Source organism: Lissotriton vulgaris, chromosome 7 (assembly GCF_964263255.1).
Source record: "Lissotriton vulgaris chromosome 7, aLisVul1.2, whole genome shotgun sequence".
NCBI classification, from domain to species: Eukaryota; Metazoa; Chordata; class Amphibia; order Caudata; family Salamandridae; genus Lissotriton; species Lissotriton vulgaris.
Genome location: NC_141695.1, coordinates 1,385,235,928 through 1,385,259,403, shown reverse-complemented (window position 1 = coordinate 1,385,259,403; position 23,476 = coordinate 1,385,235,928). Strand labels below are relative to the sequence as shown.

Genomic DNA, 23,476 nt, shown 5'->3' with positions numbered 1-23,476 from the left:
CCTACCCCCTTCAGCATACCATAGAAAAAAGAAGAAGCACACCATCATACTAAAGGATGCAAAACCGGCAGCTTCACACCAAAGTAACTTGAGTGAGAAAAGAGAAGGGGCGATACATAGCACTCATCACTTCAGCACACAGTATGGAGCACTTATCTCTTTAGCATGAAGGACAAGCAGCAGAATATCATTTAACTCTTATGTTACAAGTTTAAAGACAGGCAGCCATTGCTCCCACAAGGTGTATGACAAAATCATGACATGTCAGTTCAATCCACACCACAACTGCACCAACTCTTGATTTCCTGTGGGGATAAATTAGCAGGAGGCAGGACAGACCTGTGATTAAGAAACACTGACTCATGCATGACTTGGAAGCAGGGAGATCAATCCTGTTGGAGCCTGTACAGTCACCACCAAAGCTAGAACGAAGCTGTGTGGCATGCATAATAATAATAATAAAGGGAACTGCATAACCTGACCGATGCACACAGGATTAATCCCCAATTGTCTTCCTGCTCAGAATGATAGCAGTGATTGGAATGCTCATTTCTAAATATAGTGTAAATCAGCTTTGAACAATATATACTACCAAGATACTGCTCAATGCTTAATTTCCCAGGTCCCTAAGTGGCATCTCTCACCACGTTAAGCGTTTCCAGAAGCCTTAACAATTTAGAGGGAGCGCTGGAGAAAAGAAAGTACACAAAAGGTCAGAAGGAACTGCAGCAGTTGACTTGTGAGAGAAAGCAACAGGCTGAGGTTGTAGGTGCTACATATATATGGGACTTTATTACTCTTACTGTTAACTACCTGTTCCAACAGAAGCAGGGGTGTGGAATTTAATAAAATATCTAGTTGTCCATGGGACAAGTAGCTTCATAAATCTGCTTGTCCTTTAACAAAACCCACTTGTCCCTTTAGTGCCATATAGTGCACAGTCAAATAATGGCAGCAGTCTTGTCATAAAAGAGCTTTGGCAATTTCCACTCTGGTTATGTCAGGCTCATAGTATAGACGGATTTGAATACTAGCAAATCCCTTATTTTGCATCCTTTCTGCAAGTCTACATGCTGGGTTTGGAGGTAGCAGTAAGCAATATTTACAGGGTTAGAATGCTCTTTCGAGTCTATGCAAACCTACTAACACGCATATTTTGAGGGCTTTCATCAGCTCTCTTTAATCCTTTCCAATACTGAGAAGGGTTGGAAATGTACTCCTGACAGTAGTAACATTTCTTTGAGGGCTGGGAAAAATGTGGTTCGAAGAAAAGTGAACTTGTAAACATTCAACAGATTTTCGCAGTGGCAAAACTACACATTCATAGCTCATGTGAAAGTGCAATTCACAAATATTTCCTAGAGTATGATTTCCTGGCCTACTTAAGGAAATTCATGTGAATTCATGAAAGATGTAAATCTGCATTAATGCAAGGACATCCATCATTGTGCACTTTTGTGGCTTTCTTTAACAATTGAGCTTTAACCAAGAACTTTTGTTTTAATTAAAATGCTATCTCTATCGGCTGACCACTGTGCGTAACAGCATTCTGCTCTTTTACAAGAAGCATATCTGCACAAAAAGTTTTGTTCAGTTCCAGGAACTACTGTGGCAATGTGGGCTTTTTGAGAACAAAAACAGTTGGCTGTCTAGGAAGAACGTGCTGGAAAACAGCACCATGCTCACCTGATAAGCCGAGATAGAGTAAGGAGCATAGTGCAGGCCAAGTGCGTGAGCAGAAAATTAAAATAGACCCCACTTTGAACCAAAGTTCTTATGCTACCAAGCAAGTGAAGAAAGCCATTGCAACCCTCTCTAGAAAAGCTCTTGTCTTTCCCATCCAAGCATCTACCCATTCATCTTTTCATTCGCCCACTGATATTTACCATTTTACCTTTACATTGTCATCCATTCATTCTTTCATCCAATAGCCTTTCACCATTGTTTTTCCATCCAACCATCCGCCCACCCATATCTAAACCTACCCAACCATCTCCAAACCTATACATCCATCTATTTCAGCCACCCACCCATCCTTTTTCTCACCCATCCACCACCCTTTCACTCCTTCCATCCACCCTCCTTTTTATTCATCCATCCATTTATCCATCCTTCCGCCCACCCATCCATCCTTCCACTCATCCATCTTTTCTCTCACTAATCCATCCACCCTATAACCCATGCATCCACTCTTTCCTTCATCACATCAGTCGTCCATCCACCATACCTGTCACTCATCCATCCTTGAACCTATCCTTTCACTCATTCATTCATTCATCCATCCATCCATCTAGCCAGACACACTTACACTCACTCATCCAACCACCCTTTCACCCACACATCCATCCATCCTTTCACTCAATCACCTGCTCTTTCACGTTACTTATCAGCCTTTGTCTGCTGAGTTGTAGACCGAAGAGGCACATTAAGGGCTGCACCCCCACTGTAGCTGCTACAATGGGGGGGGGGGGGGGGGGGTCGTGACACCCTTCTCCAACCCTATCCTTCCATCTCCAAATTTATCCATCAAACTCATCCATTCCTCCTTCCATTCATTCATCCTTCCATTCATTCATCCCTCCCTCCATCCATCCTTTCACTCATACATCCACGCTTTAACCCCATCATCCTCTTTTTAACTCAGATATCCATCCACAGTTGCACTCATCTTCCATCCATTCTTTCACTCATCCATCCATCCATCCATCCATCCTTTCACCCCATCCATCCTCCTTTCAACTCATATATCCAGCCTCCCTTTCAGCCATCCCACCATCAATCTGTCCTTTTGCTCATCCATCCACCCTTTTAACCCCCTCCATCTACCCTTTCACTCATCAGCCTTTTCACTCCACTATCCACCCATCAATCTATCCATCCATCCACTTATCCATCCAGCAACCTTTCCACCGAGCCACCCACTTATCCATCCATCCACTCACCTATCCTCCACCCACCCATCCACCTATCCACTTATCCTCCATCCACCCACTTATCCATCCATACACCTATCCACCTATCCTCCATCCACCCACCTATCCACCTATCATCCATCCACCCACCCAACCATCCACCCATCCATCTTCGTTCTTTCAGCCGTCAATCCACCTTTTCATTCAGCCATCCATCCTTTCACTCATCTATCCTCGTTCACCCCATCCATTCATTTAACCTTGCATTAATCCTTCTATCCTTTCACTCACCCATTCTTACATCAATCCTTGCATCTATCCATCCACCCTTTAACCCACTCACCCACCCTTTCACATTAATTAGCCTTTGTCTGTGAACCTGCAGATGAAAGACGCCTATCAAGAACCTCACAGCTGCAGTAGCTGCTACAACTGTGTGTTTACGGTGCACCCTGGAGAAGGCAAAAAGTGAGACGAAGTGCACGTACAAAAATAGGTGTGAGCCTGAGGCCTGCATGAAAGCCCCATGGGGAAAGTAAGGAGATGTAATGTACGCGTAAGATATGAGAGGCCAAGTGAAGGGGGTCAGGGCTGTCAGAGATGGAGGCGGAGGGGGGTTAGCAGGTATAGGCACCGGGTAAAACATAAGGTGTATATGAAATACAAAGGGGAGGGGGGGGGGGGCACGAGCTTCATGAGAAGGGAAAACAAGGTGCTTTACAGTAGTTCCTGGAGGTGAGGATGTGGAGGAATCTTGGGGCCGTAAGAGGCCCAAGGGTGAATCACAGAATGAAAGGCAGGGATCACAAGTTCAAGTCAGAGCGGGGGTCAAGAGGCAGAAAAGGCAGTCTCTTACATGCCAGTGCTGCGGGTGTTCGGAGCTGCAGAAGCTCGATGTTTGTCTCAGGCACAAAGTAAATGAAAGGACCAGGAGGCCTGATACTGCTGTGGATGTACATGCTGGGGTCGGAGGTAGCTGCAATTTTGACCTTCGCTCCATCATGTTCTTCTGCTCAGGGGAAAGTGAAAGTGCAACCCCCAGCTTTTGCATTCGTCCTTTCAGTGCTAATAAACTGCTCTGAGCGACTTATTAACTGGATGTGAACAACAGAGTTCAACAGCTGTGTATCAAATTACTTTAGGACTTTCTACATGTCCTTCGGACAAAACAGAAATTAAAACCTCTTGCCCTTTTAGAAAATCTAGATGTCTCGGGCGTCGGGAGATATGAATTCCCCACCCCTGCAGAAGCCTCTCAGAACTTCTTATGCTTTATTAAACTGTGCTTTCTAGTAACCGCATAAGAGCCCTTTGTAAACCATAGTACTGATGGTCTGAATGTGCTAACGCGCTTGTCATTTGGCTACCAGAGCACTGGCAAAAAAGCGATAATGGACAGCAATCTGTCTTCTGCTTCCAAATTGCTTTCAAACTTACTCTTGAAGGCACTACTCACACCGTTTCTTTAATTTCAAACTAGGTTCTGCCCATGCAAGGAAAATTGGACCCGAGTTCTTCTCACTCATACTGCAAATACACAAAAACAAATATTTCTATGGTGGATAGTTCCATAAGGCAAGTACAAGCAGACTCACTGAGTGCCAGTTCATGTCCTGGCCAAGAGGGGTCCAAAGCACTTTGTCCATGGAGGAGACTACCCCCTTCTGGTTTTATCTGTAGATTGAACATTTAAAGGTTCTATTAACTTATCTGTAAATAGAAGTCCTAATCAACAATTTCATTATAGCACTGAAAATTGAAGGTATACAAGTTTCTAACCCTCACCACCTTGCTGGGTAAGCCTTTGCTGCTTGCCCTTAATACCTAGAGCAAGTCAAAGACTCCAACAGAAGTAACATGGTCATTTAAGTGGAGTTTGGTGCTGTATTGATCCTGGGACTAAGCTGTGAGTTACCACACAGAATACTACCAAATAAACACTTTGTTCGACAGAACCTGGAGAAAAGACTGCACATTAGTGGCTATGGGGTACATCACTAGATTCCAGACTTCAGGGGAAATTAGGTACTGCTTGATAATATACAGTAAGTGTATAGGTGTTGGAGATTCAAGATGAAGGAATGATAAGGTGTGGGTTGATTATCCATGAAGGTGCACCGAGGAGCTTACTCTGAAGGTTAAAATGGCCAAGGAGCTTAACTCTCACAGCTTAAGGATCAGATGCTTGTGTTCCAAATGTAGTGGTGAAGGGTCCTCTGCCCAGAAAATATCAGTAGCTCAGATATCCCAGGGAACTTACTTCATTAGATTGCTTTCCACTGTAAGACATTTTCTTGATGGCTACAACCTCGTTGTTCCGTACATCACGGGCCTTTAGAGAAACAAGAAAGCAGAGGTCAAGGAAAAGCAAGGACAGGAGAGTTATAGAGGCAGTTTTAGTTCCATGAAAGAGGGCCTGCAATACTTGGGTCACAATTCAGCCTGAAAATAAACAAAGGCAGAGGGGAGGCATCCACTTATAAGTCATCAAATGCATAAAGATTCATCAATCTAAAACAACAAGTGCTGATTGTTCTATTACTAATTGACACTGGCAAAAGTATAGTTTTGTCTTCCTCCTGCTGATCTCTCACAATAGGGAGCTACAGAGGGAAAAGAATTGATCAGGTCGCCCTCCACTCAATGTGTACACAAAAAGCAACCAGACCTGATCAATGCGGCACTGCCTTTCAATCTCCATCCGAGAGGGTATGGGAATTAATTTCATATATCCCACCAATAACCCTTCATTTTATCACAGGTATTGTTTAAACTCATTAAAGCCCAACTTTTTTCAATTTAAAACAACCTTCAAATTATAAGTCACTGTGGCTATACAAATACCCTCCACTTAGCACCTTAGCTGCTTCGCAAATATCCCTCCCCAGTGCTGCGCTGTCCATTGGAACTAGTGCTGAATGGACGTCCAATGGTCGTGCGCAGCACTGGGGAGATAGCGCTTGTGACGACTGTTGGCCGTCAGCAGCGCTTAAGAGGTTAAAGGTGTATAAGAAACAAACATTGGTGAAAATACGAGATAGTACCTCACAGGCGCTACAACATAGGAGTTTGCTGGTTGGTTCTCGCCAGTTGTGCCCACATTTCTCATCATCGGTAACTATCTTGAATGAGAAAATATGAGTGTCCAGAAAAGAACGGAGAAAAGAATGTGGTTTGTGTGTACCACAAACACCAATCAACCCCGTGAAGTCTAAAACTGAGATAACCCCAAGCACTGGATACTGACTTTATTTACAATGCATGGGCCTATTCAAAGTAAAAAAAAAACTGCATGCTTGCAGACCAATTAATGATGGGCCGACATGTTTCATTGCCTATTTAACAGTGGCAATTTTGTCAGGGTACGGGGTCTTATTCCACCTTTCTGGTCCCTTTTCTTAGATGCACAGTGACTGTAAAAAGATAACAAAGAAGGTTCATTACATGGACAGCCAACCAACTAGATCTCATGATGCCTCTTTTTGCAATTATTGAGAATATTCAATATTTCAATATTTCTATGAAAGGTTGTTGGTGGGATATATGAAATTAATTCCCATACCCCCTCGGATAGAGATTGAGAGGCAGTACCCGTATTGATCAGGTCTGGTTGCTTTTTGTGTTCCTCCTGCGGATGACAAGAGTCAACAAAACGTCTGCTCCTATGTCCCTAGAGTATCCTGGCATAGACCAATAAATGGAGCAAGGGAAAAGGAGAGGAAAATCGAGCAAGCAAACCCTCAAAAACTCACAAAGTAAACTGCGCCGAAGCTGCCATGGCCAATCTCTCGAAGGTCGACAAAGAGTTTCTCCGGATCCTCCTTGAAAAAGAGATCCGCCACCTCCGGGTCCTTTAGGCTGCCGGCCCGCGCGTTGGACGGCATGGTCACCGCCAGCGTGCGTGCCCGCCCTGCACAGGGGAGTCACCGTGGGGAGTGATGGAAGCAACAGCAGAGGCAGGAGCAGTGGCAGCCAAGTTTCGGGCCCAGTCAGGGGTCCCAACAGGATGCAGGCGATTATTCCGTCCAGTTCCTTGGAGATAAACAGTCCCAATCATATGAATGAACAACATTAACATCAATGCATTTCAAACAAGCGCAGGTCAACCTATATTTAGCTTTGAGTTCTAAGCAAAAACAATGATTATGTGGTGCATTAAAGCACATTTTGTGTAAGATTATATAGTGTATAAAATAATTATATACATACAAATGGTTGTTAAAGAGGTGTGTGTAACACAGGAGACATGGGAGCAGATTTCTTGTTAACCAGCCTACCAAGAGACTTTTTTACACCTACGACAACACTGATTTTAAGAGGGAGTTGAAAGAATAAACAGAACAGAAGCAAAGACACAGCTGTAAGATAAGTAGTTGATGATGGAGTAGGCAGATAGGAATATAGGCCTATTCAACATCGATTCAACTGAATATGGTTATTCTTGGTCTGTCTTGTAAACTTTTCAACAAATGAAGAGCCATCATCAATTCTATGGCAGGACATGAGGCTTTGGATTATGCCTTCTTCCTTCGCTTTATTTTTAACAGAAGTAACTTTTTAGTAACACAACAAACTACATTTCCCATGGACATTTGGGAAATCCAAAAACAAGAGTCTCAACAGTTATATGTTAGAAATCGGGAAAACTGTTTTTGAGTTTATATTATCAATATAGAGAAGTGGCAATTCGAATAGCTAAGATCAGTCAGCAATGTCTTCTCCCCAACCTACTCTTACCCTACACCATACGTTTACAGGCACTTTATATATCCTTTAATTTTATTCTACATGCCTGCTCCCTTCTTTGTTGGTTGCAGTAGGGTTATTGAAAGAACGTTGAATTATGTCCATGCCTTATATTCTGTATTTAGCACTTTGCACTTTATCCATCTGTGATTTGTAATAGTAGTTTATGACTGCCACATCTCTTCTCTGCAATAAGGCGATGGGAAAAATTGTCAGGTTATGGTTATACCTAAATGTTTAGCACCTTTGACTTTATACGGTATCTATTCTCTATAACAGGGAGATGTGAAAGATTGATGAGACATGTTTACCTCTGAATGTCTAGCACTCTGCACTTTATATGGTATTTATTCCTGATATGCAATGCTGTACCTTTTCTTTATACATTGTTGAATATTCGGAGATTTTCGCCATGTGCACTTTACTTGACAATCTCTGGCCTTGTAATTTGTATGAACTCTAAACAAAAAACATGGGGAAGAGTCAACGGGAGTCCTTCCTCTCTGTCCGCACTCCAACGAGTCCTTATAGTCCTTCTACGCTGGTTCCTCTTCCTTCGCAGCTCAGCAGCAAGTTAAGTCATTTTTTTTACACTTCTGATGTTGGATTTAGTTCAGGATATACGCATTGTTTGGTGTAACGCTTGTGGGGGTTTTCTTTTCACAGATTCCCCATGGGTCGCGGGACGCTTTAGCGTACCTGAGGCGACACCGGCCAGTTGCAGTGTGGTCCTCCCACCGCCAGGGGGAACTGTTCGCTCGGTGGGCAGTGCGAATTTCAAATACCTCATAACGGTGTTTGGGAGGAGTGCTGCCCTCAGAGCGTTACCTGCCTCTAAGCCACCCGGTGTGACGCCCGGTTTGGGGTCTGTATTGCCCCTTTCTCTTGAACACCTGCTGTGGGTGTATATTTTTCCCCTGGACACCCTGAGGGGTTGGAATTCTCACCGAGTGCTGTGGTGCTGTTGAAAACTGTTCTGGGTGGCTTGTCCTGCGATAGCAAGGGCTACTGTGGTCCAAGGACTTTGCCCGTTTATCGTGCACATCTGGCCACCCACACCCAGCTCCAAACTCTTGTGCCTGTCAAGGCTTTAATTGTGTGCTACTGCACGACGCTGCCTGGCGCTCCTTCAATACCTGCGGAGCTTAATTCTACCTTAATATGCAGGGCAGCAGGACCAATACCAGGATGAACCCCTCAACTATCTACCCTGGGACGATGATTTCTACCAGGCAGTGGATGATTCTATCTACAGGGCTGTAGCCCAGGCTATAGGGCCCATTGAGCAGCGACTATCGGTGCGCCTAGACGATACTTGCGCTTAGTTGGCGGCTCTTATCTCAGCTACTCCTGCGCCTGTCCCTGTTCCTCCACCCTCCTCACCCCCTAGCAAGAAACCTCACACCCAGGGAGTGGACGCAGATGCTTTTGCGGGCTCGAAAAGTGCATTTTTGGCACAGGTACCCCTTCACACTGACTCCTTGCCCCCCGCAGATTGCACCCCAGATACTCTGCGTACTGCTTCCCCGAGCCCTTTGACACTGGGGACTTACCCGACATGGATGAGGAAGCGGGTTCCTCTACGCATTGGCTCCCCACTCCTACCCCAGGCCCAAAAGAGTCAGCCGGCATGCTGGATCCGGACGATTTGGTCCACCCTAGGTCTTTGGACTGGATCCCTGGTGACAAGGTAACCCAGTATGTGGCAAGCCGTCTGCGTAAGCCCATGGATAAAGACGCTTGCAGTTGCTGTTTTTGAGGGGGAAGGTTGCCTTGACCCCAGAAATAGACCCGTGGAGGGCAACATTCCAAGCAAAGTTTGTTAGAGGCCCTAAGAAGGATATAGACCGGTCCTGGCGCACCTGCCAGATGCCGTGGAGCCGGTCACTAAAATCTTGGACATGAGTGAGGAGGCCAAGGTGTCGGGTGCCCTCATTCCTCCTGAGGTTCTCTCCAGTTGGGTGCAATGCGCTTTAATATTACTTGGCAATGCCAACTTCGTGCTCTCCACGGAGAGGTGGAGGTCCCTCCCGATCAAGGTGGACCTCAAATTGAGTGACTTAGCGTCCTTGGAGGCTGGTGCCGTGGCCCAGGGGGGCATGTTTGGCGACCCTTTCGTCAAGGAGTAGGGGAAGTTTGTTGCTACTTCCACCTCCCTTGACAAGGCGCAGACCAATATTGGAAAGGAGTTTGCCGGACGTGGCAGGGGCCGTTTGTCCGGCCGCTTTGGCAGCTCCGATCGGGGGCAAGACTCCGGTCGTAGGCAGTACCAGGATAACTCCTTCAATAATTTCTACCCCACCAGAGGGCAGAAGTTCCGCGGCAGCGGAGGCCAGAGAGGCCAGCAATAGGGTGCTGGAAGAGGTGAGTGTGCTGCCTTCAGCGAGCTTGCAGGTGTGGGGAGCCTGGCGCAATTCCTCTCGGCATGATATTCCCTGACAAGCGACGCTTGGGTGCTGCAGACAGTCCAGGGCTTCCAGATGGAGTTTCATGGCCGTCCCCGTCGGCGCTACCACCCCTGCCCCATTTCCTTTCTGCAGCATGATACAGATATGGTGCATGACCAGGTTTCCGCCCTCCTCAAACAAGTATTTACAATGCAATGGTTTTGCCTTTGTTAAAGTTAGAGCTATTGGCATTGCTCTTGACATTTTTTTTTTTTTTTTTTTTAACATAAATAAATGGCATTGTCATTTACAATGCCACTAGCTTTATCTCTCGCAAATGACAAACACAAAAACACAGAGCCCCCCCCCACACACACACACACAGCCACACAGAGCCCCCCACACACACAGCCACACAAAGCCCCCCCCCACACAGCCACACAAAGCTTCCTACACACACAGCCACACAAAGCTTCCCACACACACAGCCACACAAAGCTTCCCACACACACAGCCACACAGAGCCCTCCACACACACCCACACAGCACAAGCAGGCAACAGGGGCACACGGAGGCACAAGCAGGCAACAGGGGCACACGGAGGCACAAGCAGGCAACAGGGGCACACGGAGGTACAAGCAGGCAACAGGGGCACACGGAGGCACACGCAGGCAACAGGGGCACACAATTACTGGTGGCTGACATTATTTCATGAAGTCGACCCATCACTTGTTTTGCTTTCCTTAAACAGAACAGGGTAGGAATCGAGTTCCTGCAGGAAACACATTAAAATGCACATGGAGTATTCCAAGCTAGCAGAGAAATGGGGTGGACAGTGATATTATTCTGTGTCTTCTACCGTCAACAGAGGGGTGGCTATCTATTTGTTCTAGAAGTGATAAACATGGACCAGGAAGATTACTTCTGATAGATGTTTCATAAGCAAGAGCCCTATGAAACGGACAAGCAATGGTAACTGTAATGACGGGTAAAATGGATATCCTCAATGAACAGGGACAGAGCACATTTTCGAATGTAGTTGGCTGACTTGATGGATAGCGTAGATATGATGGATGACTGGAGAGAACTGCATTGCACTGAAAGGGCTTATTCCTTTACCCTCTCCACCTACCCCCTACCCCTCCCCATGGCTCAATAAAAGAAAAGACACGAGAAAAAAAGCTACACCTAGCATCTTCTTTCAGACAGTGGGGCTCTCCTGCAACTCCGGCAGCCGAGGCAGCGGTAGGGGGGGCGGGAACGGGAGCCGAGGCAGCGGTAGGGGGGCGGGAACGGGAGCCGAGGCAGCGGTAGGGGGGCGGGAACGGGGCCGGGGAGACACAGAGAGCGAGGCAGCGGTAGGGGGGCGGGAACGGGAGCCGAGGCAGCAGTAGGGGGGGCGGGAACGGGGCCGGGGAGACACGGAGAGCGAGGCAGCGTTATGGGGGCGGGAACGGGAACCGAGGCAGCGGTAGGGGGGCGGGAACGGGGCCGGGGAGACACGGAGAGCGAGGCAGCGGTAGGGGGGCGGGAACGGGGTCCGGAGACACGGAGAGCGGGAGATGGGGTGGGAACGGGCCAAAAAAAAAAGCAAAAAAAAAAGCAAGCACTCACCTGGACTTCTCTTGGCATGTTAACTCGGCTTTTCATCCTTCAGTGGTCGATAAATAGCATGCCGATGGTGTGGGATTAAAACATTTTCCGAGTACATCGCCTTGTGAAAACTCTGCCACAAGTGACTTTTTCAGTACGTGCCCGTTGTAATAAGAGGAAAATAACGCTCGTTCACGATTTTGTGGTGGGGAATTTTCTGCAGGCCCTTTCTGGGGGAAAATACATATTCAGAACTGTGCAATGGAGGTAAAATGTTGGGCGACATTATGCGAAAAACATTTTGCACAATATTATTTACTGTGCACCGCAAACTTAATAATTGAGCACAAAGAACAACTTGATACTTTTCGCAAAATAAATGTATACCGGGATGTATTCGCACGTTACTACAGCGTAGGTGGCCGACAGTGTATAAAAATACTGATTGGAAATAGGGTGACCACAGGTCTCGCTTTTGCCGGGACAGTCCTGGTTTTTGAAGGACTAACCAGGCACTTTCGTCTAAAACAAAAAAAAATAAGGGAGTGTCGGTGAACCTGTACATTAATCACATTGTAGTGCAGGCTCACATTTCAACAGGCCCTTTCAGAACCCGGGACCGAAGTTCGCTTATATAGACTCTCCTGCTGTGCTACTTCACCTTTTCAAGCAAGCAGCACAGCATGATTTGATGCGGTGTGCATCACGGCTGCAGAGGCCATACGTCAAGGCCGGGCCCACCAGCAGCTGGACCCTGGACTTGGACGGAATGTGTGTGTGTGAGTGAGTGAGAGAGAGCGTGAGAGTGAGAGAGTGAGAGTGAGAGTGAGAGAGAGAGAGAGAGAGAGAGAGAGAGAGAGAGAGTTTTGCCCTGAGACCTATAAGGACATTTAGTCCTATGTCTGTGCCAGTCCACGTTTTTCGACTGAAAAGTCTTGTCAGTCACCCTAAGTGGAATAATTCTGACCTGGCGTCTTAAAACGCGTTTCTTCAGAAAAAAAAACTCCGCTCAGTGTTGTGAAGGGCCAGTAGTCTATTGCTTTGGTAACCGAACACAGAGAAGACGCTATGTTTTTGGTGTTTGGTTAAACTCTTATAGGAAAGCATGTTATCGAAACTGAAAAGAGCGACAAAGAGACACATACTGCATGTTCCCGGTCATTGTCACGAGTAACTACTGCATAGAGAGAGAAGGGCCTTAAAGTCAACAAAGAGCAAGCTGCTGCATAGCAAACTGTCGACAACTCATGCCCTTGCCACCATGAGTGCAAAATGAGTTGCCACGGATATTCGAGAAAATGCATGTTCACCTACACGGATTCAGACGTCATTGTTAGCCACTTTAGCATCAGCCGTTTATTTCTCCTTGAATATAAGGTGTGTTCTTGGCGATGCTCAGCCATTTTAGAGAGTGCCGCGCTGGGTGCCGGGTTGACAAGATACCCGTCCCACGTCATTCATTTCCGTGATAGCTGTCTGGCTCAAAGGCATTATTGGTACTTCCAGCTGTGGCCTCGTTCTTCTGCGTTTTCCTTTTCTTCTTTTTAAAAGGTGCTTCCTTTCTCACTCCAGACCCGCTTTCAACCGTGCGTGCAGTGCTGGAGGGCTCCTGTAGGGGGGCGGGAACTGGGAGCCGAGGCAGCGGTAGGGGGGTGGGAACGGAGCCGGGGAGACACGGAGAGCGAGGCAGCGGTAGGGGGGAGGGAACTAGGAGCCGAGGCAGCGGTAGGGGGTCGGGAACGGGGCCGGGGAGACACGGAGAGCGAGGCAGCGGTAGGGGGGCGGGAACGGGAGCCGAGGCAGCGGTAGGGGGGCGGGAACGGGGCCGGGGAGACACAGAGAGCGAGGCAGCGGTAGGGGGGCGGGAACGGGAGCCGAGGCAGCGGTAGGGGGGCGGGAACGGGGCCGGGGAGACAAGGAGAGCGAGGCAGCGGTAGGGGGGCGGGAACGGGAGCCGAGGCAGCGGTAGGGGGGCGGGAACGAGGCCGGGGAGACACGGAGAGCGAGGCAGCGTTAGGGGGGCGGGAACGGGGTCCGGAGACACGGAGAGCGGGAGAGGGGGTGGGAACGGGCAAAAAAAAAAAAAGCAAGCACTCACCTGGACTTCTTCCGGGTGCCTTCAATGCTGGACCAGATTCGGGGGCGTTCCCGAGAACAGGCTTTCGGCTGACGTAGCCAAAAGCCAAAAATTCTCGGGAACGCCCCCGAATCTGGTCCGAGATTGATGGACAGAGCCTTCTCCCAATGGCTAGCCTCCATTTATGGAGCTAGCCAATGGGAGGAGGGGGTGTAGACCCGACTCCACACACAAATCATAACGTTTTTTGGCGCATGCGCACTACGTGCGCATCGCCAGTCAAAACCTAAAAAGGGGCGATCTGCCTCTCAGTGGAGCACCCAGGGGGGTTTATCAGCAATCTCTTTTTAGTCGACTAGGTCACCGGCGGTCGGCGCCCGGTCATCAACCTGAAACATTTCAAAGAGTGGCTAGATTACCGCCACTTCAAGATGGAGGGCATCCATCTCCTCAGAGATCCGATTGGATGGCCCGGCTCGACCTGAAGAATGCGTACCTCAAGGTGTCCATCTTTCCCCTTCATCGGCGTTTTCTGCAATTCGAGTGGGAAGGTCAGGTTTTCGAGTTCACCACACTCCCTTTCGGGCTATACTTCTCTCTGTGGTGCTTCACCAAGGTCCGCAGACCGGGGGTGAAATTCCTGCGAGCACGGGGTGCGCGGATGATCGTCTACTTAGACGACATGTTGTTCATGGACCAATGTCCCGGGAGGCTGTCTACCCAGTTACAGGCCGTGGTCAACCTCCTTCAGGGTTTGGGCTTTGTTATCAAAAAGGAGAAGTCTCTGTTCGTCCCAGTCCAATGCGCAACCCTCTTAGGTTTCACCATAGATTCTGTGTCGTCTACCCTGAGTCTTCCCGCCAGGAAGATGGCGAAGATCAGACACGAGTTGCGTCAGACTTTGGCGAAGTCGCACACCTCTTTACGGCCGTTGGCGCGTCTTGTGGGGCTTCTCGCCTCCTTGATTCAGGACATTTTTCCCGGACCCTTGCATTATCGGACCATGCAGGGCCTGAAAGCGTACCACCTCAGGGTCTGATATTACTCTCAGTTGATTCCCCTCTCGGACGAGGTACGGGATGAAATTACGGGGTGGCTTACACACATGGAGGCCTGGAACAGTCGAGCGATATTTGGATCCGCTCCGGATATTGTTATCCAATCAGACGCCTGTCGCTTAGGAAGGGGGGCCAGGTGTGGCGAGTATTCCACCGGTGGAGCCTGGTCCACTGACTAGCAGTCTTTGCACATCAACTGCTTGCAGTTGCTGGCGGGGTCGTTTGCGGTGGGGTGTGGTGTGGTGCTGGACGAAGGACCGGGTGCAGTCGTGTGTCCTCAGGATGGACAAAATCTCAGCAGTCCGTTACATCAACCACCTGGGAGGCTCCAGGTCCAAGATGTTGGCGAACCTCGCCAAGGACTTCTGGCACTTATGTCTGGACAACCAGATTTCTGTGACAGCAGAGTACCTGCCGGGGCAGCATAACTAGGTGGCCGATGGGCACTCCCATCACCTATTGAATGCCAGCGTCTGAAAGCTGGACCCCCAGGTTTTCTCCAGTCTGTTGGAGAAATTGGGCCCCTTCTAGGTGGACCTCTTTGCGTCCATACTAGATCATCAATTACCGAGATTTTCCAGTTGGAGGCCAGTCCTCTTGCCGAAGTGACGGATGCTTTCCTCCAAGACTGGCAGAGTGAGCAGGGATATGCCTTCCCTTCGTTTTCCATTATCACACGAGTGTCAGCGGTGCTTCGCCGCCAGCAGGTAGATGTGGTTTTGATTACACCCTGGTGGAGTCTCAAGTCTGGTTTCGGGTTCTACTGGAACTTTATTGGGATTCTCCAATCCGGCTCCCCACTTCCTCGCATTCTTCTCAATCCCGACCTCATTCCGCATCATCTAGTGAAGGAAGAAACAATGCTGTTGTGTCTAGTGTCATGCAGGCACATGTCTGACGTAAGAGCCTTGGACATTTCTGCCAGAGTACTTTCCCCAGAAGGGGTGACTTTCACGGTGAGTAGGAGAACAAAGAGCAACACAAGGGTAATTTCATACCCGGCTTCCCCAGGCTCCCCTCGACTATGCGTTGTGCAGAGCCTCCGTGCTTACTAAGGGATGACTGATGAAACTCCGGGTGAGAGACAACTGCTCATCGCGCTACGCAAGCCTTACAGAGCAGTCTCATCCCCAACCATCGCTAGATGGGTGCTTTGGGTAATGCAGGAGGCGGGGATAGATACTAAGCAGTTTGGTGCTCATTCAGCAAGAGGTGCAATGGCCTCTAAACCTTTCGCCTTTTGAGAAGGAAGAGGAGACAGCATAGAAGGACTATAAGGACTGGTTGGAGTGCGGACAGAGAGGAAGGACTCCCGTTGACTCTCATTGACTCTCGTTTTTGGATTTCCCAAGTGTCCATAGGAAATGTAGTTTGCGGTGTTACTAAACACTTGAAACTGTAAAAAATAAAGGAAGAAGGCATAATCCTCGCCTCTGTGTCCTTAATAGAATTGAAACTTACCAGCACCAAGGCTAGGCAAATTTTCATTCTCAATGATTTTATCTTTCAGAATCTGCAGCTGGCTGAAATTTTTGTACATCTCATTCAAAGCCTTCCTACTAAGAACACCCCTAGGGAGACCCGCACCACTGATACCAGCAGGCATTAAAAGGTAAAGAGGTGTGCAAAGGGATCTTGTTGCTTTTTCCAATGAGATGAAAATGTTACTTACATGCAATAATTATTTTCCTGTATGGGAAACCTCTCTGGATTCGTAATATTTATTCTTTAAAACAATTCCTAGCCGGCCAAGCTGGACCTTGGAAAGGCCCGAGATTGTAATTTTTTTAAGATATTCATATGCAAAATATTTTGTTAAAAAATACTAATGACAAAACTAAGAAAACAAGCTAACTTGCAGTATTCACAAATAGAAAGGCGTCTCTTTAAATGTTGTGCCTACGGTGAGTCAGACTCACCTTTGATTCACAAAGCTTAGTCTCACTCTTTCACCAGAAATCTTTTTCCTGCATCAGATGTGAAAACAATCTCTAATAAAACAGGATTGTTGCTGTAAGGATTATTACAGGTAGGACATTGTCCTTTCTCCAGTAAGGCATCCTCCTCAGAATCACAAGTTCTTCCCAGAAAAAGAGAGGTTGCATAACCAAGGGTTTTTTTTTGGGTGTGGGTGCATGGCACACTAGTCCCTGAATACAAATAATGACGATAGAACTTGCACTTGGTTCCCACTCCACGACTACTTGCCAGAGGAAGGTCACACATTAGTTCTGCTTCAATGGCCTTGCCCCTAGTCAAAAACCTTTAGGTACCCCAGAAAAGTCCCATTTTACTTCTTGCTTACATTTTATATTCTTGGTACATAAATTGAATGATGGCTGGCTTACCATGCAAGACAGATACTAGTAGAAGTTATAACTGCCTCAAATTCGACGCCCCTTACAAATAAACCAGGTTTAGCATGTATAGAACTCTTTCTGCCGGAGCCATATGATTTCATAAATGCGCTATAATACTGATGGACTGGTTCGCATGAGCATCCAAAATTACCTTAACCCCTTCGATGCTGATGATGGAACGGTTCCGTCAGAAAGCCCACTAATCACCAGGGATTAGTTTTTATTTGAAAAGGAAGCGACCCCTTGGGGAAGGGTCGTTTCCTAGTGGACCTAATATTTTTTTAGACTTTTCTGCCCCCCCTGGGGGCATATCAGCTGGTTATTTTACCGTTTCTGGACCCAGGGGGGGGGTAGAAAAGCCCACTAGACTCCAGGTTTTTTTTTTTTATAGGGAGCGACCCCTTGGCCAAGGGTTGCTTCCTTGGGCCCATTTGTTTTCAAAAGTATGTTCTGCCGTGTCTTTATTTGGCCTCTCTGCCCTCCGTAGGGTTGCTTCCAGGGGGCCCACGTTTATAATGATTTATAATCTTCCCCCCTTGGGGACTGACACCCCATTTGTGACATACCGTGTGACATAGCCTGTTGTAATGTGTGTTGTTTTTTTCTCTTTAGATTGTTGCAGTGTGCGGTACCGTTACTGGTGGTTCTGTTGTTCTGCTTTTTCTGTAGTTACATGTTTTTGGTAAGAAACCTCTTTTTTGTTCATTTGTAATGTAATTGTTTTTTTTGTTGCAAAGTGTGTAGTAATACGAGTATGTTTGGTTTCTGTTTGTTGTGATTGTGAAATATGTTTTGCATTTGTTTTTGATGTGTCCTTCTGTAGATGTAAGGTTTTTTTTTTCTTCTTTCTAGTGGGATATCATTGCCTCTTTGCTGTGTCTTTGCAGAGTAGGTGCTGGTGAGTGTAGTTGTGTCTTGTAAGTGAATTGTATTTTTTTTCTAAATATATTTTTTTTAGAAAAAGGCTTACATTTTTTATCTTACTTTGCGCAGTGTTGGGGTTGTTGAGTTGTATGTGCAGACTCCTTTATTTGTAAGGATAATGGCTAGCCGCCGGATTACTGCTCAGCAAGTTGTTGGATTGCTTTTTGATTCTTCCTCTGACCATGGTCCAGAGACTGACTCTGATTCTGATCCAGAGGTGGGAGGTGAAGATTCAGGTAGTGAGTTTTCTCTACACATGGCTTCATCTGATGATGAAGACACTCTGAGTGCTGATGAAGCTACCTTTGGTGTGGATGATGTGCCTGTGGTTGCGGGGGACATTGCTGTGCCTGTGGTTGCGGAGGACATTGTTGTGCCAATAGTGCGGGAAGGGACATCTGGGCTGCAGCCTGGGGCTGCTAGACTTCCAGTTGGTGTAGTGAGACGAGAGGCAGCCTGCGGCTGCAAGACTTGAGGTTGAAAGTTCTGACCTCTGGGTTGCACCAGGCATGGTGCAGCCGGCATTGCCTGAATTTACTGGTGTTCCAGGCTGTAGGGTGAACACTGAAAACTTTTTGCCTATTGATTTTTTCAAGTTGTTTATGGATGATGTGTTTTTGGCAGAGATTGTAGAGCAGACTAATTTGTATGCTGAAAATTTTTTGAGGGTGAACAGTGCCAGCCTTAAGCCCCACGCTAGAGCTACCCGGTGGACTCCCACAAATTTGGAGGAGATGAAAAAGTTTTTGGGTTTAACTTTTTTGATGGGCTTGCTTAGGAAACCATCAATGGCTTCATATTGGTCTACTAGTCCCTTGATGGCAACAGCTATATTTCCGGCAGTCATGAGTCGTGATAGGTATTTGCTTCGGATGATGCATTTTGTTGACAATCGTCTTGCTTTGCCACGAGATCACCCTGCTTGTGACCGTCTTTTCAAGATTCGGCCTGTCATTGCTCATTTCGTTGATCGATTTTCTGAGATCTTTTATCCTGGGAAAGAAATTGCAGTGGACGAGTCTTTGCTGTTGTTCAAAGGCCGCTTGGTATTTCGGCAATACATTCCTAGTAAGAGGGCACGCTATGGAATCAAACTGTATATGCTGTGTGACAGTGAGACTGGATATGTCTCTAATTTCAGGGTGTACACTGGTAAGGAATCCAGGATTAACCCCCCTGGTTGTCCGTCGACTTTTGGAGTGACTGAGAAAATTGTGTGAGAACTTGGTCGTGGATTTTTTAACAAAGGCCATCATTTGTATGTCGATAACTTCTACACTGGTGTGCGGTTGTTCAGGGAATTGGGCAAAGTGGATACTGTTGCTTGTGGCACAATCCGCTCAAACCATAAAGGTTTCCCAAAAGAACTTGTTTGTCGAAAGCTTGCTCGGGGACAGTGCAGTGCATTGCGTTGTGAGGAGCTTCTAGCTGTGAAGTTTTCAGACAGGAGAGATGTCTACATGTTGACTACAATACATGATGAAAGCACTGAACCGGTGACTGTTTGGGGTCAGGTTGCAGAAGTGCGCAAACCTGTGTGCATAATGCACTACAATAAGTACATGGGTGGTGTTGACAGAGTAGATCAGAGGTTGGAACCGTATGCTGCTCTTCGTAAGGCTTACATTTGGTACAAGAAGTTGGCTATCCATCTTTTCCACTTGGCAACCTTTAATGCTTTTGTTGTGTTCCAGAAATCTTCTCCCCAGTCAAAGATGACTTTTGAAAAGTTTCAGGAGTCTGTAATAGGCAGCCTTGTTTTAGTGGAACAGGCAAGTGTTCCTAAAGTCGGAGTGGTGGAGGATATTGCCAGATTGAAAGATCGCCATTTTCCTGATACAATTCCTCCGACAATCTCAAAAGACTTTCCCAGTCGGAGATGTAGAGTCTGTTGGCGAAGAGGTTTGCGGAAGGAGGTTCGTATGTACTGCCCTGACTGCCCTTCAAACCCTGGGCTTTGTGTACCTGCTTGTTTTAGATTGTACCACACGCAAAATAATTTTTGGGAGTATCAATGAGTGGTAAAGTGAACTGGTTGGTCTTATTGTTCAGTTTCAAAGTTTGCATTTGTGTAGTCTTTTTAGTTTAGTTGTTCAGTTAGTAGATGTGTATCAATTTGCAATTTGTTTTTGTTTTTCTTTTTTTTTCAAAAAAAAACTAAAGTATGATGTTGGTTTGCGTGTAGTGTCCATTGTCTGACGGTGTGCATGGTTTGGCGCTTGGCTGCCGGTGTCTGTGGACTGGTGCTTGTCTGGCGGTGTCTGTGGACTGGTGCTTGGCTGGCGGTGTGCGTGGTCTGGTGTTTGGTTGGCCGTGTGCGTGCTCTTGCGCTTGCCTGGTGTTGTGTTTGGATTTGTCCTAGGCTGGTGGTGTGCGTGGAGTGGCGCTTGGCTGGTGGTGTGTGTGGAGTGGCGCTTGGCTGGTGGTGTGTGTGGAGTGGCGCTTGGCTGGTGGTGAGCGTGGAGTGATACTTGGCTGTCTGTGCACAAAGTGGTGCTTGGCTGGCGGTGTGTGTGGAGTTGCACGTGGCTGGTGGTGTGTGTGGAGTGGCGCTTGGCTGGTGGTGTGTGTGGAGTGGTACTTGGCTGGTGGTGTGCGTGGAGTGCTACTTGGCTGTCTGTGCATGGAGTGGTGCTTGCCTGGCGGTGTTTGTGGAGTGGCGCTTGGCTTGCGGTGTGCGCGGACTGGTGCTTGGCTGGCGGTGTGCATGGTCTGGTGCTTGGATTGTGGTGTCGGTGGACGGGCGCTCGGCTGGCGGTGTGTGAGTAGTTACTTTCTGTTGGTCACTACACACACTGGTAGTTGAGTGACACTCCACGCAGTCCATCATTTTGTGTTGTTGCAATGTCAGAAATGTGGGCGTGTGAAAGTGATGGGCCCTTGAATGGCGCTGTCTGCTGGTGTGAGTGTTGAAATGTGATGGGTCCGCGGCTGGCGGTGTGAATGTTTTGTATGTCTCACACGTACGAAAGGTGTATGAATGGCCTGTAAAGAGGTTGGTGCCTTGACGTGGCTTTACAGCTCACGAGCTGCGAGTCAGTGGTTCAGTTTATCATACTTTCAATTATACGCAGTGTATTTCATTTTTGTGAAATTACTTGCGAATACAATTGTATGTACTGAATCATCACTCACCCTCGTGCCAAATCCAACCAGAATGTGTGTGTGCTTGCGGATTAGATGGCTGTGCAGTAATGTTTGTCTTTTATCTCTTTCTGAAGTAGGGTGTACCTTGTCCCTTATTGTGATCGTTGTAATGTGTTGCTGTTCCTTCCGGATGGTGTCAATGGTCTGGTTTGTATCAGGTACGAAATGTGCGTGAATGGCCTGTAAAACGGTTGGTGCCTTGTCGTGGCTTTACAGCTCACGAGTTGCGAGTCACTGGTTCGGTTTTTATGCATTTATTTATTGACAGAGCATTTCATTTTTTGAAATATCTTGTTAATAAAATTTTATGTACTGAACCATCACTCGCCCTCGTGCCAAATCCAACCTGTATGTTTGTGTCTTTGAGGAATAGTTAGCCGTGCTTGAATTTTTGACTTTTGAGTAACTCTGTTACGGTGTACATTATAGCTATAAATAACTTACTAAATTTAGATGTTATTGTTAAACTATGGAAGTATATGGTCATGTCTTTCTGGTGGATTCTTTAGTTGATTTTTATCCACAATCTCCTGCAAACTTGAAATTGTCTGTCACAATTTCCTTGAATCACACGCTCTCAAATTGAAAACTTAATTCTCCACCGTATGATTTGGACCGTTTCCTGTTGCAGCCACTATGCCTACCCACACAAGTGAGGTACCATTTTTATCGGGAGACCTGGGGGAACGCTGGGTGGGAGGAAATTTGTGTGAGCCCAGAGATGCCACGCTTTCCCACACAAAAAAGTGTGAAAAAACTGATTTTTTCAGGATTCTGGGTAAAGGAACGTTGGAGGATCCACGCAAGCCATACCTCCTTGGAAGCCCCCGGGTGTCTACTTTTCAGAAATGTGTGGTTTGGTAGGTTTCCCTAGATGGCAGTCTCGCACGGGGCCAAAAACCCAGGTAACCCCTCTTGCAAAAGCTGGTGGTATTGAATGTCAATACCACTACTTTTTGCATTTCTGAAAAGTAGACACCCTGGGGCTACCAAGGAGGTATGGCTTGCGTGGATCCTCCAACGTTCCTTTACCCAGAATCCCTTGCAAACCTCAATTTTTGCTGAAAAAAATCAGTTTTTTCACATTTCTTTTGTGTGGGAAAGCGTGGCATCACTGGGCTCACACAAATTTCCTCCCACCCAGCGTTCCCCCAGGTCTCCGGATAAAAATGGTACCTCACTTGCGTGGGTAGGCATAGTGGCTGCAACAGGAAACGGTTCAAATCCTACGGTGGTGAATTTACAATACCAAATTGCAAAACGACCTTGATTTTTGGGGGGGGGGGGGGGGGGGGCCTGACTTTTTGTCCCGGGGCTCGGTGGTATTCTTTGGAAAGTACCAAACCCAAACAGTTCTGAAAAGTAGACAGCCGGGGGAGTCCAGGGAGGTATGGCATGCGTGGGTCCCCCAATGTTTTCCTACCCAGAAATCCCTGCAAATCATAAATTTAGGTTAAAAAAACAGTTTTCCATACATTTTTGCGTGGGATCTCCGTGTCGGCAAAAAAGTCCTACCACCCAGCGTTCCCCTTGTTCTCCCGAGTAAAATGATACCTCACTTGTGTGGGTGGGCCAAAGGCCTGTGACTAAGGCAGGGGGGCTTACACAGAAATCCCAAGAACAGAAACTCGTATGTGTACTGAACCACTCCACTATCAACAACAAGATAAGGAAGGTGATCTATAACAACTGGAAAATTCTAAACATCAACGACCAGGAAGGCAAACTATGTAAACCAACTCTTGCATTCAGAAGGAACCAAAATCTCCGAGATAAGTTGGTACACAGCAGGTGGAAAAACAAAGACAAAAACAAACAGAAAACCATTGATGGGAATCCCCTGCCGAAAGGGAACCACAAATGTGGTAACTGCCATGCATGCGATCAGATAATCCCTGGCGAGAAATGGACATATGGCCAGAAACACGGAAACCTAAAAGAAATGACCAATTGTAGAACTACAAATGTCATATACCTTATCAAGTGCCCGTGTGATATAGGGTACATAGGTGAGACCTCCAGAGAATTTCGCACTAGATTCTCCGAACACAAGTCTGCAATCCGAACGCAAAAGACAAATGCGCCTATGGTACCCCATTTTCTCCAATACGGTCATACGGAGAAAGACATGCGATGGCAGATTTTGGAACATGTCTATGTACCACCAGGTAAGGACTCATCAAATTTCCGCAAAAAACGTGAAACATTTTGGATTCACCACCTGGACACAGTCCGATTTGGACATAATGAAGAAATCTCCTGGATAGTAACA

The 23,476-nt window shown here is 47.1% G+C and overlaps 1 protein-coding gene across 7 annotated transcripts in view; it reads right to left on the bottom strand.

The window, feature by feature from the left end:
* The window catches only part of TAOK2 (TAO kinase 2), a 1,046,857-nt gene that overhangs the window by 736,146 nt on the left and 287,235 nt on the right, over nucleotides 1-23,476 (bottom strand). For all 7 annotated transcript variants that reach the window (XM_086932114.1, XM_086932110.1, XM_086932116.1 and 4 more), the window contains 2 exons: nucleotides 6,665-6,944; nucleotides 5,173-5,244 (listed from right to left, as the gene is read on the bottom strand). In XM_086932114.1, coding sequence (XP_086788240.1) covers nucleotides 5,173-5,244; nucleotides 6,665-6,796 — 204 coding nt within the window. In that variant the 5' untranslated portion in view covers nucleotides 6,797-6,944. The remainder of the gene's footprint in view (nucleotides 1-5,172; nucleotides 5,245-6,664; nucleotides 6,945-23,476) is intronic.